The 13112-nt window shown below is 37.8% G+C and overlaps 1 protein-coding gene across 3 annotated transcripts; it reads right to left on the bottom strand.

Annotated features, from left to right (window-relative positions):
* Positions 1-1600: 1600 nt before the first annotated feature.
* Positions 1601-12572, bottom strand: LOC104597802 (uncharacterized). 3 transcript variants are annotated; one of them, XM_010259523.3, is made up of 6 exons: positions 12331-12571; positions 9726-10142; positions 6097-6242; positions 5527-5803; positions 2491-2763; positions 1601-2230 (listed from the first exon to the last, which is right to left on the bottom strand). In XM_010259523.3, exons 2-6 carry the CDS (start codon positions 10032-10034, stop codon positions 1751-1753), a joined length of 1485 nt encoding a protein of 494 aa, XP_010257825.1. In that variant the 5' UTR covers positions 10035-10142; positions 12331-12571; the 3' UTR covers positions 1601-1750. The 3 variants fall into 3 exon arrangements, with proteins under 3 accessions (XP_010257825.1, XP_088759207.1, XP_088759208.1); XM_088903081.1 differs by having other exon boundaries at positions 9726-12571; XM_088903082.1 differs by lacking the exon at positions 2491-2763 and having other exon boundaries at positions 9726-12572.
* Positions 12573-13112: the final 540 nt, after the last annotated feature.

The raw sequence follows: 13112 nt of genomic DNA, 5'->3' as shown, positions 1-13112 counted from the left end.
CAAGTTATTAGAGGAGAGAGAGTTAATGCCATGATTAATTAAGAGATGATAATAAAAAGGAGTTAACGAGAAAGACAAAGACGAAAGATTAAAGATGATGCGGAATTATGTGAAATTAAAAAAAAAAAAAACAAAAATAAAGAAAAGGAGTAAAAAGATAGATGCCATGTGAGAGCATATATAGATTGCCAGGATGCACTTTGGAAATGGGACAATGGAAAAGTAAAATGTAATGATTAAGATGCGCATTGATAATTTGATACGTTTAGAAAAATTCAAATAAATTTACAAAGTTACAAGTACATCAATAACACTAATTCTATATATGGTTCAATTAGACATAAATAAGGTATAAACACATACTTTTTATCGTGTCATGCGAAATGGGAAGTGTAATATATTGCAAATTATTTATCACACTGGACATGCATAATTCATCCAAAATACACATAATTTTTAAATATGTATAAATTTGTTCTCAAAATTAAGGAAAAACTTTATTTTAATACCCTAAACTTTGGGGATAGTGTCAAGTTAATACCTTAACTTTTAAATATGTCACTGTAATATCTAAACTATCAAAAAGTGTCAAATTGGTCCATACCATTAACCAACCATCAGTTATCTGTTGAAAATGTCAAAACTACCATTCAAAAGAAGACATTGTTCATTGTCTTTTACCTTGAGACTGAACCGATTATCTTTAAAGAAAAAGAGAAAAAAACATAAAATGTGATAGGGGGAAACAATAACTGAAAGCAAAAAAATAACTAGACAAAAATGTGTTTCATATCTAAAGGTAGAAGATAATGACTTCATTTGCCTAAAATCTCAAACACGTCAATTGGTTCAATTTCAGGGAAGAAAACAATGAACAATGTCTTCTTTTAAATGATAGTATGAACAGTGTCTTCTTTTAAAGGATAGTTTTAACATTTTCAACAAATAACTAACGATCAGTTAACAACAGGGACCAACTTGACTCTTTTTGAAAGTTTAGGACCTTAGGTACTATAGTGACACGTTTGAAAATTCGGGTACTAACTTGACACTACCCCCAAAGTTTAAGGTACTAAAATAGAATTTTCCCCAAAATTAATATTAAACATTTACACATGAGCCGCAAACTCTACAAATTAATATGCATAATTCATCCAAAATTAAACCTATTGCAATTTAATATGAAATTATGAATGATGTTAAAAAGTGCATTTAAAAATTTATAATTTATAAATGGGAGATGAAAACCCACAAATCTAAGTCTAACTTACCACGCAAGATATTTACTTGTACATTTTACAAGTATTCACGTATATTTTTCCCCATCTTTTGTTAACTTTAAAAACATGTAATTTTAACATTAGAATTTGCATTTAGATGGTTATCAATTCAGAACATCAAATGCCCAAGTCTGTAGTTCCTTTTACGGAGACAGAACCCCCTTTTTATTCCTGATTCATAAGACCATCTGCACTCTAGATAACAGGGGGTAGCCCATTCCCATCACAAGTATCCGCTACAACGAGGCAGAGACCCTGCCAACTGAACCACTATCAGTTGGTGAGATATAACCCTGTTGAAGAGCGCAAAATTAGAAGACTTGTTCAGAAAATAATTCTTTTGTTATTCCAATTAATGGTAGAATCCCATGTTAAAATAATCAAGTTAGGAATATAACGAGTCAAACCCATTAATTATTTATTAGGTTTTTGAAACAAATTCCAGAAACCTTCCCAACAAAAACTGCTACTCAAAGTTTCAATTTAAGAAATCTTTTTATTATTCCCATCATTTCACCTCCTGGAAAGCGCCCAAGACAACCCCTTGCCGCTGCTATCTCATTGAACTCACTAACAGAATCACCACTGAAAGCTTTTTGCAAGATGTTTCTCTCCTCTTCTATACCCAAGTCTTCTTTTAGGTCTTCATCAGTCTTGACAGTTGGAAGAGGGAATGGATCTAGGGAGGTTCCCATAACAATGTCATTCCCTCCCACAGCACCAACAAAATCCTCTAACCGGCACAGTGCAAATGGGACTGGCTCAAAGCTGTGATCTCCATACTCAACTGGGGTGGAGTGGTCACCAGTGACACAAAGAGAATATTTGAAGTTTCCAGTCGATTCTGCCTGCCAGAGGAGCTTGGCCAGCTGACCTATTGCTCGGTCAACAGCTTCTAAGGCTTTGACCTTGAAAATGCTTGCCTTATCGTGACCTGCATCATCTATTGCCTGTTGGGACAGCCACCAACTAGAGAATTAGCATTTCTGTAATAAAATGAAGGCAAGAAAAATTTTCCTAGAAAACCACGATTATACATGCATACATATCCACATATTGCAAATAACAAGGATATGAAGACATCAACATAGTGAGAACTACTCTTGTTCTAAGGACATGGATTTTGAGGTTGTAAATATGGACATGTGGATTGTAGAAAGATCCCCCAAAAAAAGTGATAAATATTATAAATAACTCATTGAATTACCACCTTGATGTGAAGAAAACCAAAGTCATAACCGTCAGCATGGCCTGGCTTGTACTCATCCTCTCCTGGTACAAAAACACGGGGACATGACTGTAGTGGAGCAGAAAGTGCATTGGCTATAGCGGTTGCCTTGGATGTTAGAAGTGTTCGATAGTCTCCAGTTGCTCCAGGAGCTTCTAAGATATCAATGCTGAGTGAAAGACCCAGCCCTGCTATAATTTTGGTGGGAGCTACCATGCATGGCTGAAGTCCATGTTTATTTTCAAATGGAGGAACCTGCATGGTAAACAAAAGAGCAAAATAAATTTCCAGAGATGCGATCAGGTGCTTGAATTCTCCAAATTAGCAAAATCATATGTTTGTGTTGAAGTTTGACCTGCCATAGAATTCTGTCTTGTTCGTTGACTGTAGAGTAAAGTAGACAGCAAGAAGTAGGAGAGGAAAGAAGAAAAGAGAGAAGAGAGAAAAGAGAGAAAGGCTGGTTCGAATTAGGGAAAAAAGTTAATCCCTTGATTCGGCCAGACCTATTATTATATTATTGACTTATTGAAAAAGACTTGAGTGCCCTTCTTTAAGTAAGAGGCACTCGAACTAACATAACAGTACACATCAGCATTCTCAACAAGTACAAAGACTGAAATACCCCTTCACTAACACCACTAACACTCCCCCTCAAGCTGGTGAGTATATATCATATAATCCCAGCTTGTTACATATGTAGTCCACTCTCCCCCGACTCAAGCCTTTTGTAAACAAGTCTGCCCACTGGTTTCCCGTACTAACATATGCAGTTTCTATCACCCCATTCAGCACCTTCTCTCTCACAAAATGACAGTCAACTTCGATGTGCTTGGTTCTTTCATGAAACACTGGATTGGAAGAGATATGAACCGCTGCCTGATTGTCACAGTAGAGCTTCATTGGAGTACTGATGTCATATCCTATCTCCTGTAGAAGGTTCCTCAGCCACACTAGTTCACAAGCAGTATGTGCCATGGCCCTATATTCCGCTTCTGCACTGCTTCTTGCCACAACTGTTTGCTTCTTACTTTTCCATGTTACCAGGTTACCCCCCAGAAAGGTGCAATAGCCTGTGGTAGATCGTCTATCAGACATAGAACCTGCCCAATCAGCATCGGTGTATCCTTCTACTACCAGTTTTCCACCACTTCTGTACAGCAGACCACGACCAGGAGCTCCTTTCAGATACCTCACAATCCTTAGCACTGCATTCCAATGTGGGACCAAAGGTTTCTGCATGAACTGACTCACCACACTAACCGCAAATGAAATATCTGGCCGAGTAATGGTTAGATAGTTTAGTTTGCCTACAAGTCGTCGGTATCTGCCAGGCTCTTCAAACACTTCACCTATATCACTGCTCAGCCTCGTATTTGTTTCCATAGGTGTCTCAGCCGGTTTAGTACCCAACAATCCTGTTTCTTCCAGTAAATCAAGCACATATTTCCTCTGGCACAAATTAATGCCATGCTTAGATCTTGCTACCTCTATGCCCAAAAAGTATTTCAACTTGCCAAGGTCCTTTGTCTGAAAGTGTTCCTGTAGGAATGCCTTCAATCTGTCAATGCCCATTTTATCATTCCCAGTCACAACGATATCATCCACATACACCACCAATATTATTTTACCTGCCGAAGAGTCAAGACTGAAGACAGAGTGATCAACTTGGCACTGTTTCAGACCAAACTTCTTGACCACCTCACTGAACCTACCAAACCATGCTCGAGGGGACTGTTTAAGTCCATAAATAGCCTTCTTAAGTCTACATACCTTACCATCCTCCCCCTGAGCAACAAACCCAGGTGGTTGCTCCATGTAGACCTCCTCGAGCAAATCCCCATGCAAAAAGGCATTTTTGATATCGAGCTGATGGAGAGGCCAACCAGACATAGCTGCAAGGGAGATGACGACACGAACTGATCCTATCTTAGCAACCGGGGAGAACGTCTCCGTGTAGTCAATGCCATAGGTTTGGGAGTACCCTTTGGCAACCAGCCGCGCCTTCAGGCGCTCAACACGACCATCTGGCAAGTACTTAACACTATACACCCACTTACAACCGACAGCCTGCTTCCCAGGAGGAAGAGCGGTGAGATCCCAAGTGTGATTATGATGCAAAGCAGAGAGCTCTTCTTCCATAGCACGGCACCACTCTGGAGAGGTAAGGGCTGAGACACCACTGCACCACACGTACCAGCCCTAACTAGGGCTTAGAAACCACAGCAACCAATCACCAACGACACAATCAGAGGCATAGAGACCTCCTAGGGAAGAGGGCGATCACTCCTTTTCAGCCCTTTTCCCAGTCTCCAACTCACAACTGAGAACCCCAAGTGAAACCCTAATTCGAATGCGCAGAAGGCAGAATTCTAGCAAGTCTGATTTGGTGAACCTAGCTCTGATACCATGTTGAAGTTTGACCTGCCATAGAATTCTGTCTTGTTCGTTGACTGTAGAGTAAAGTAGACAGCAAGAAGTAGGAGAGGAAAGAAGAAAAGAGAGAAGAGAGAAAAGAGAGAAAGGCTGGTTCGAATTAGGGAAAAAAGTTAATCCCTTGATTCGGCCAGACCTATTATTATATTATTGACTTATTGAAAAAGACTTGAGTGCCCTTCTTTAAGTAAGAGGCACTCGAACTAACATAACAGTACACATCAGCATTCTCAACAAGTACAAAGACTGAAATACCCCTTCACTAACACCACTAACAGTTTGTATTGCTTGTCTTGTGAAAATACTTTATTGATGATTTCAAGAAAATTCTCTGTAATTTTGTTTTTGTTTCACCAAATTTCTCTTCCCCTTAATGTATCATGAAAGAAAGGGGAAAAAGTTCAAGTAATGCTACTTAATTATCATGCATCAATAGATACATGAGAAAAGATGAAAAGAAAATTTAGTCCCAATCCAGTAAATGCTACTCATTTCCATAATTGAAGACCCACCAATTGTATATAAAAAAAGGGAAAAGGAAAAGGATGATAGATTTAGATTTAGTACTTTAGTTGTGACAACTACCTCAATTCTGATACCACATCCTCGTAGGAGGACCACATTTGCAATGTTCTTTCCTTCTGCTACACGTTTTGCATTCACTGGGTGAGAGACCAAAATTCTTGATATCTCCTTGGATAACTCATTGACAACTGCAGCTGTGTGCTTTGCTTCATTAGAATCATCAAGAGCCTCAGCTTTCAAAAGTAATCGATTATCCTTTAAAGGATCTGTCCCTGATATATTTCCACTCAAATTTGGCCCTTTCACAACAACTCCACATCTGTGTTCTGTTGCATATCTTCAGAAGATCATACTATGTTAAACTTCTTTGTTTACTTAATGAAATTATCAACATTAAGTAAGCATATATAAAATTAGTTGAATATCTTTTTCTATTTGAAAATAAGTTGCAGGAAACTAGTCAGGCTTGATAACTGGTATTCAAGGCTGGAGATTATATAGTAATATAGATACTTGTGTTATGGAACCTTCAGTAGTTCTTGGAAAGAAAGGAAAAAAAAAACAAAAAAAAAACAGGGTCTTTCTTTCCTCCTTTAAATTTATTTTCTGCCAAGTTAGAATTTTCCACACCTGACTTTGACTTCATATTCGGGAAAAGATGGCAGCTTCATTCCATCCAAAGCAGCACAAAGGATGGGCCCCTCTTCCTCAAAGTGCCTGTCAGCTCTCCTGCTGGTGACTATTCCAGTTTCCTCATCCAGGGTTGCAAAGTTTGACTGGATATCAAAATGATATTGCATCAGCAACTGAAATAGCAACATTGGAGAAAAGAAAAGGGAGAATGGAAAGCTAAATGATTCAAAATGTTCCCACACCATGTGAATATAGAAGTCATTATGATGAAAAGTCAAACAAGATGGAGTGAAAACTTCAGTTTTTCTGGTAAAATTGAGGCTAGCCAATTAATTGTGGTTTAGTTCAAAGGCCAACAAGTTTAATATCATTTTTGTATGGACTATGGTAGAAAGGATAATTCATGGGTTTGCAAAGTGGTATTATTAGTTTCTTTTTCTTTATTAGCCTATAGAATAAATCATTCATGGCTAAAATTTAACAATTCACTCACTTTTATGTTTTATTATATCTTGTTTTTATCCCTTGAAAGAGTGGAATGGTGAAACAAGACTTATGTAGCCAATCCGTATAGTTGGGAAAACACTTTGTTGAGTGTTCTTTTTTCTTTTAAATCCCCTCATCTGTTACATGCAATAAAACACTAACTAAGAATTGATGCAAATAGATTCTTATTTAATACTTAACAAATAAATGATTAAAATCAAGATTTTTTTTCTTCAAATAAATTCTTTGGATATTGGTTTTGTTGGATATTCCTTTTTAAGGTACAAAGTGAGAAAGAAAGCATGAGTGTCAAAATGTAAGGACTGATTAACTTTCACTCAGAACCTGTCCAACACTGCAGCCCAGACCAGAGCATTGATTTTTGAGGGGGAGATTGGGTTCCAAATTTTGGATGCAGGCACATCAGCTATATTTATATCTGAAAGTTTACTGACAAAAGATCTGACTGAAAAATGCCATCTGCAATCCAATTCCAGCTCCAACTGTCTTCAAAGTTCAGGTCCAATGTCTAACTAGAGAGCAGTTCAAGCAAGTCAACAACCTCACCAATTTCCCAATCTTGGAAGTGTCTTTGGAAGGAGTGGCACCAGGAAACAGAGTGTAGAGAGACTAGGCCGAATGGACCCTAATATTTCTTTTATGTTTAAGTAATGTTATAACTGTTTTATGTGTTAATGGGCCTGTTAACATCTTTTTAAGTTTTCTTAAGTTACTGCTTTGCTGGCCGCCCACTTAAAGGGCAGACTCGTAATTAGCATGATTAATTAAGTTTAATAAAAGATTAGTGAAGGGAGAGAGAGAACCATCGAACTCTCTTCTTCTTCTCCATCTTCTTCTTCTATTCTATTGTAACCTTTCTTTCTCTCTTACTTTTCCTTATTTCTTTTATCAGTTTTATATCAGATTTGAAGGACAGAGTCACATCTCAGAGCTGTCACTTACTTCACAACAGTCAGCCACAGCCACATTCTGATTCTCTGTAATTTGATACAACTGTGGGAATAGTTCTGATAAAGGCCTACTACTACACCATGGATCTTTCCAAAAGTTCAGCCTTTGACCATTGCCCAACTTAGGACTTAGCCCTCTGCTGAAATAAGGTAGAGTATCCATGATTTTCCTCCATATTGAGAAACCTAAGGAAGGCAAATATGAAATGGTTATCCAGTCACCTCTAACTGTACTGTACTTGGCAGCAATTAAGTTTCTCCACCAACTTCCTCTTTCCTTCTCAAATCTCCAAATCCATTTACCCAACAGCGCGTTATTAAAGATCTTCACTCTCCTGATTCCAAGGCCTCCTTTCAGCTTTGGAGCACATACCCGGTTCCAATTAACTAAATGAATCTTTTTTTCCTCCTCTCACACTTTCCACAGAAAATCCCTCTAAGTTTTTCTATCCTTTGGGCCACTATCCCTCTAAGAAGGCAAATTAGAGAGGGAACTTTTTAGAAGGGTGGTTCTACCTCCCAAGGATAGATAATGGCTTTCCAAGAGGCAAGCTTCTTTTCCATGCGCTCCAAAACAGGGTCTCAAACCAAGGAAGAGGTGCATTTGGCTTCCAGGGGGAGACCCAGATAAATAGTTGGCAGAAAGATGACCTGACATGTCAGCATCTCAGCCAGCTCATCTATATTTTCTACATTTCCCACAGGGATTAGTCTGCTCTTTGATCAATTGACTTTCAGCCCCACCACTACTTCAAACAAGCTTAGGACCCCTAACATTAGTTCTATTTGATCTACATCTGCAACAATAAAGCAGAGGGTGCCATCCGCAAACTGCAAAAGTTGTACCCTTTCCCCTCCTGGAGTCACTTCAAACCCTTTCCACATACCCACCTCCCCCACTTGTTAAAAGGAGATTGTTAGGTTACAATCACACAAGGTATGTGATTGCCAATAAGATTTAAAACTCATCAGTAGACAATGATGATTTCCCCTTTACTTGATTTAAGTTATAAGCTACAAGCCTACAACCACACAACTCTAGAACATTACTGCACTATAATAGAACCATGATATTCTTAAACATGACATTATCCTAAAGAAATTCAGCATTATCCATATAAATCATTTCGGTAACAACTTGAAGATACATGGAAATTGGGTCCCAAGTCCCAACCTCAGAATTTTTTACTTAACAAGAGACATTTTTAGAAAAGGATTGGCTCCCTCAGCCTCCTGCCTCCTATAGAATATAAACTACTATCCAGTGGTTATTCCTAAATTTATAGTCAACCTGGGTGCTTGGACCTGTCTTTTTGGATATTTTTCAGCATCTATGCTTGCACTCCTCCTGTCAAAGTTAATTTTAGTATAATAGATAAATTTCACTTATCTGATGAAGGATGTATTACTGTGAATGGAGTCATGTGTAGATACAGGAAGATGAACATTTACTACTGTAAGTTTAGAGTCAACCTAGGTGCTCTGACCTGTCTTTTTGGATATTTTTTCAGCATCTATGTTTGCACTCTTCCTGTCTAAGTAAATTTCAGTACAATAGATAAATTCCACTTATCTGGTGAAGGATATATTATGGGGAAGATGAACATTTAGTACCACCAACATAATAGGTACTATTTTATCACTGTCAACATGGTGAGGTACTACTATTTATTACTGTCAAAATAATATGTATATTTTATTTTTTGAAATATGTGCACAAATACCAATTTGCATATTAACCTCAAATTCTCTTTGTATTGTTACAAAGCAAATCATAAGGAATGCAATATTACATAGTATTTTTCATATTGCATAGTTTTATCCAAAAGGTATTATATGGCATGAATTAAGTCATGAGCCATGATACTAAATTACACTGATCACTGCTACGTGGATACCTGTTTTACCTTATGTGACTTCATATTGTGAAAGACAGAACCATCAACCCAAAATTCTCTCTCTCTCTCTCTCTCTCTCTCTCTCTCTCTCTCTCTCACTCTCACTCTCTAACACAAACTAATACACAAATACAATTGTATGGATAGTTTCCTTTTTCATATTATTTGATCATCAAATGTTGCATAATGTATGTTGATGTACTTAAAAGGGGGAAAAAGGAATACAGTGAAGCATGGAAGATAAATAAAACCTGGAGAGAGAAAAATTCACCTTGAAAGCAATGTCACCAGGTGACATTGCCAATCCAGCACCCATGGACTCAAAAGCACCTCGCCCTCTATAATAAACTCTTGGGTCATACCCCAATAAAGAGAGGTGAGCTGTGTCACTACCGCAAGCCAAACCCACTTCAACAGGGTCCATCAGCCCATTAACTCCAGCAGAAGCAATGGCATTTAAGTTGGGTATTTTGGCCACTTGCAAAGGAGTTCGGTACCCAAATTTTGGAATTGATACATCACCCAGTCCATCAATCAGAACAAATGCCACTCTCCTTTTGGGCTGCTCAGGGTTTCCCATGTTATTTATAATCTTTCTTTCAACTCCTTTTTACTGAAAATGTGATGGAAATAAGCAAAACAACGAACTTTCCTCGGGTTGGTTTCTCAATGGAGCATCATCTAAGCCCTGCTATCAACAATAGTAAGAATAAAAAGACTAAAGTGAACATAATCCTTCCAGATACATAAAAAATTGGGTTTTATATTTTAGTTTAAATTGGAGAGGGTGGGCCTTGGCACAACGGTTGGGTTGCTCCATTTTGACCTGGGTGACCAGGGTCAAACTTGGAAACAGCCTCTCTGTATGTGCAGGGGTAAGGCTGCATACACCTGTCCCTCCCCAGACCCTGCATTGGCAGGAGACTTGTGCACTGGGCTGCCCTTTTATTTTAGTTATAATGGTTTTTGAGTAAAAAAGGAGACAAGAAAAGAAGTCTGATTTCCCATTGATTTCCAAGAGGACCTATTGCTGCAATTCATGGAATTTCCAACAATTAAAATGAATTCAGAATAAAAAGAGCAGAAACAGAAAACTGGGAGAAAACACTGTGAATGCAAAAATTAATGCCATATGAGGCTAAGAAGCCCAGATATGCATACCAACACAGAGTTCACTAAACTGACAATGTTTTTCTAAAGTTCAAACAATTTGCTTATCTAGTTCATATAAACATAGAGTTCACTAAACTTACAATGTTTTCCTAAACTTCAAACAATTTTCTTATCTAGTTCATATAAACATATAGTTGACTAAACTTCAAACAATGTTTTCCTAAACATTCATGCTGTAAATTTAAACACCAATCATATTACAAACTGTAAATTTAAATGATTGACAACAAAACAGATGTCTTTGTGTCAGGAAATATTTCTTTGGCGACCTTTAAACCTCTTTAGAGGTTCATATTCACCAGAAGAGAAAAGGATAGTATTAGAAACTCAAAAACTCTAGCAATTAGATCAATGGAAGTGAATAGAATCAATAGATGTATTAACCACACAGGACCAACAATGTAAAGAAGTGGACATAACAAGGTTCAGAAAGCCTTACTAACATAAGCTGTCCTTTTGAACTACCTAATCAGTTACAATCAAGGAAAAGCATCTTTTAAAGGTAGGCTAATAATAAGTCAATAACTACCAGTGAACTTTTCTTCAATTTTTTCAGGTAGTGGGCATATCCTCAATAAAGTTCAAATATAATTATTTTGGGCATAGGAATTTCCATATCTTAAGCCTCTTAAATTGTATTATTTGTCAAGGCTGTAAAGAAAGTTAAGAAAATGAGGAGGCTGCCTTGGTACATTAAACCTACTTCTACTGTTTACTAAATAAGTACATTAAATAAATATTCCATTGGCAAAATTACTTCAATTTTGAAAGAAACTTGAAAGTGTAATGAGGAGACTGCTTTGGTACATTAACAAGAAATAGGCTTGCAGGGGAACTCAGGTTGTATTCAGTTCAAGTTCAGCAAACTAAAGCTTGGAAGATAATCCTTTTTCTTTTGGACAGATATCCATGGATAAGTCCATTCCTGAATACAAGTCTTAGATTCCTCCTAGTTAGAAGAACTAATATTTTTTAATGCTCAGACACATCCATAAGCAACTCATACAGGGAAAAAGACATCTCTTTTATGGCACGAAAATTGCAAAAACAGTGTAGGTAGGTAAGCTTAAGGAAGAGACAGAGCTAATAACATATACCCAGTTATAAGTAGAACATCCACCAAATATACATTTCTTCATTGCAACGATATGGCATTTAACCAGAAAACTAGACAGTGGTAAACTGCATAGTTGACATTCCACTGGAACAATTTGTTCAGAAGACAACGAGAACAAGGATTTGGTAATGCAGTCTAGGTTTTTGTTTCTATCTTACCTATGAAAAATTAAAAGGTCGTCTATACAGTAAAATGTATGTCGCCCACAGCAATACTTTTTAAAACAAGAAAGTCTAATCATCTTGAGAATGGCAGAAAAAAAAAATAACAATGACAGGAAAAAGAGTTGAATAAGCATGAAATCTCAGTAACAGAATTTTTTTTATTATAATAATCAGACTCCATCCCCTCAATCTCTGTAATAAAATAAAATTACAGAAGAAGATGTTCACGTCATAAGGATATTCCATCATTCCATGGGCAAGAAAAAAAGACGAAATCACATAAGTCCCAAAAATAAAATAAAAATAAATATAGGCAAACATGTATTCTATTCTGCATTCCTAGTTGAGGCGATTAGAAAAGGATTTCAGAAAATATAAAACAAGGGTTCATCATAATATGGTATGACAGAGATCGGCTCAACTGCTACTGCCGTAGCATGTTAGAAACCCCTGACCGCCGCTGCAAGTCCTCTTGATAAATAGAGGTTATGCAAACCGCCGTAGATGAAGCTCACTGCCGTCGCCGGTCGCCGTGAATCGCCATCGATCGTGGCTGCCGCAGGTCGTCAGTCGGGGTACGAGGGCTGAGAGGAGGGAAGGGTTAGAACGAAAATGAAATTCATAACCCGCGAATGAAATTCGTAAGAGCTGGGAATCCGAGGGAAATGGAGTCTTTTTCTTGTTTTTATTATTATTTTTTTTAAATTAGCGAAAATGAAATTCGTAACCCGCGAACCGCTGCCCGAGTCGAACGGTTTACGGTTCGACTTCCCGGGTCAGCGGTTTTCTGACCTTTTCAACGGTTTTTTAGGATTTAACGATTTACAGTATTCCGGACCGGGGGGCTGAACGGTTACCGGTTTTTCCGGTCCGGTTCAGATTAAACAGACAAATACGATTTATCTTAGCTTTGATCTTAGGCCATTCGGAAACTTTCCAACAAGATTTGCAGAGGATATGTGGTACGTGCGGTACGTTTGCGACGGAAGGGAGCCTTTGCTCAGTAAACGGTTCCTACTTCACATGTTATATTAGTCGTTGATTACACTGACTGTCAAAGTGAAGTTGATCATTCGACTTATCTAATAAATTGGGCTTTTATAGATGTCCTTGATGAGACGATCATGGCATTTCAGCATACGTGTGAGCCTTACGGGCTGAGACTTGTCTCCATTACGCGCCATGTGTTCCTTAACACACACAC

Source organism: Nelumbo nucifera, chromosome 4, assembly GCF_055504915.1.
Source record: "Nelumbo nucifera cultivar China Antique chromosome 4, China Antique-T2T, whole genome shotgun sequence".
Lineage (NCBI taxonomy): Eukaryota > Viridiplantae > Streptophyta > Magnoliopsida > Proteales > Nelumbonaceae > Nelumbo > Nelumbo nucifera.
Note: the sequence above shows the minus strand (reverse complement) of the source record. Positions and strands in the feature narration are given on the sequence as shown.

What these genes read in the sequence shown, in the direction of transcription:
- LOC104597802 (XM_088903081.1), bottom strand. Translation starts at nt 10,034, where the DNA reads ATGGGAAACCCTGAGCAGCCCAAAAGGAGAGTGGCATTTGTTCTGATT. An exon ending in CTGGTGACATTGCTTTCAAG is followed by an intron (nt 6,243 to 9,725) that starts GTGAATTTTTCT and finishes TTTGATATCCAG; the next exon opens with TCAAACTTTGCAACCCTGGA. An exon ending in GATGTGGTATCAGAATTGAG is followed by an intron (nt 2,764 to 5,526) that starts GTAGTTGTCACA and finishes TTTACCATGCAG; the next exon opens with GTTCCTCCATTTGAAAATAA.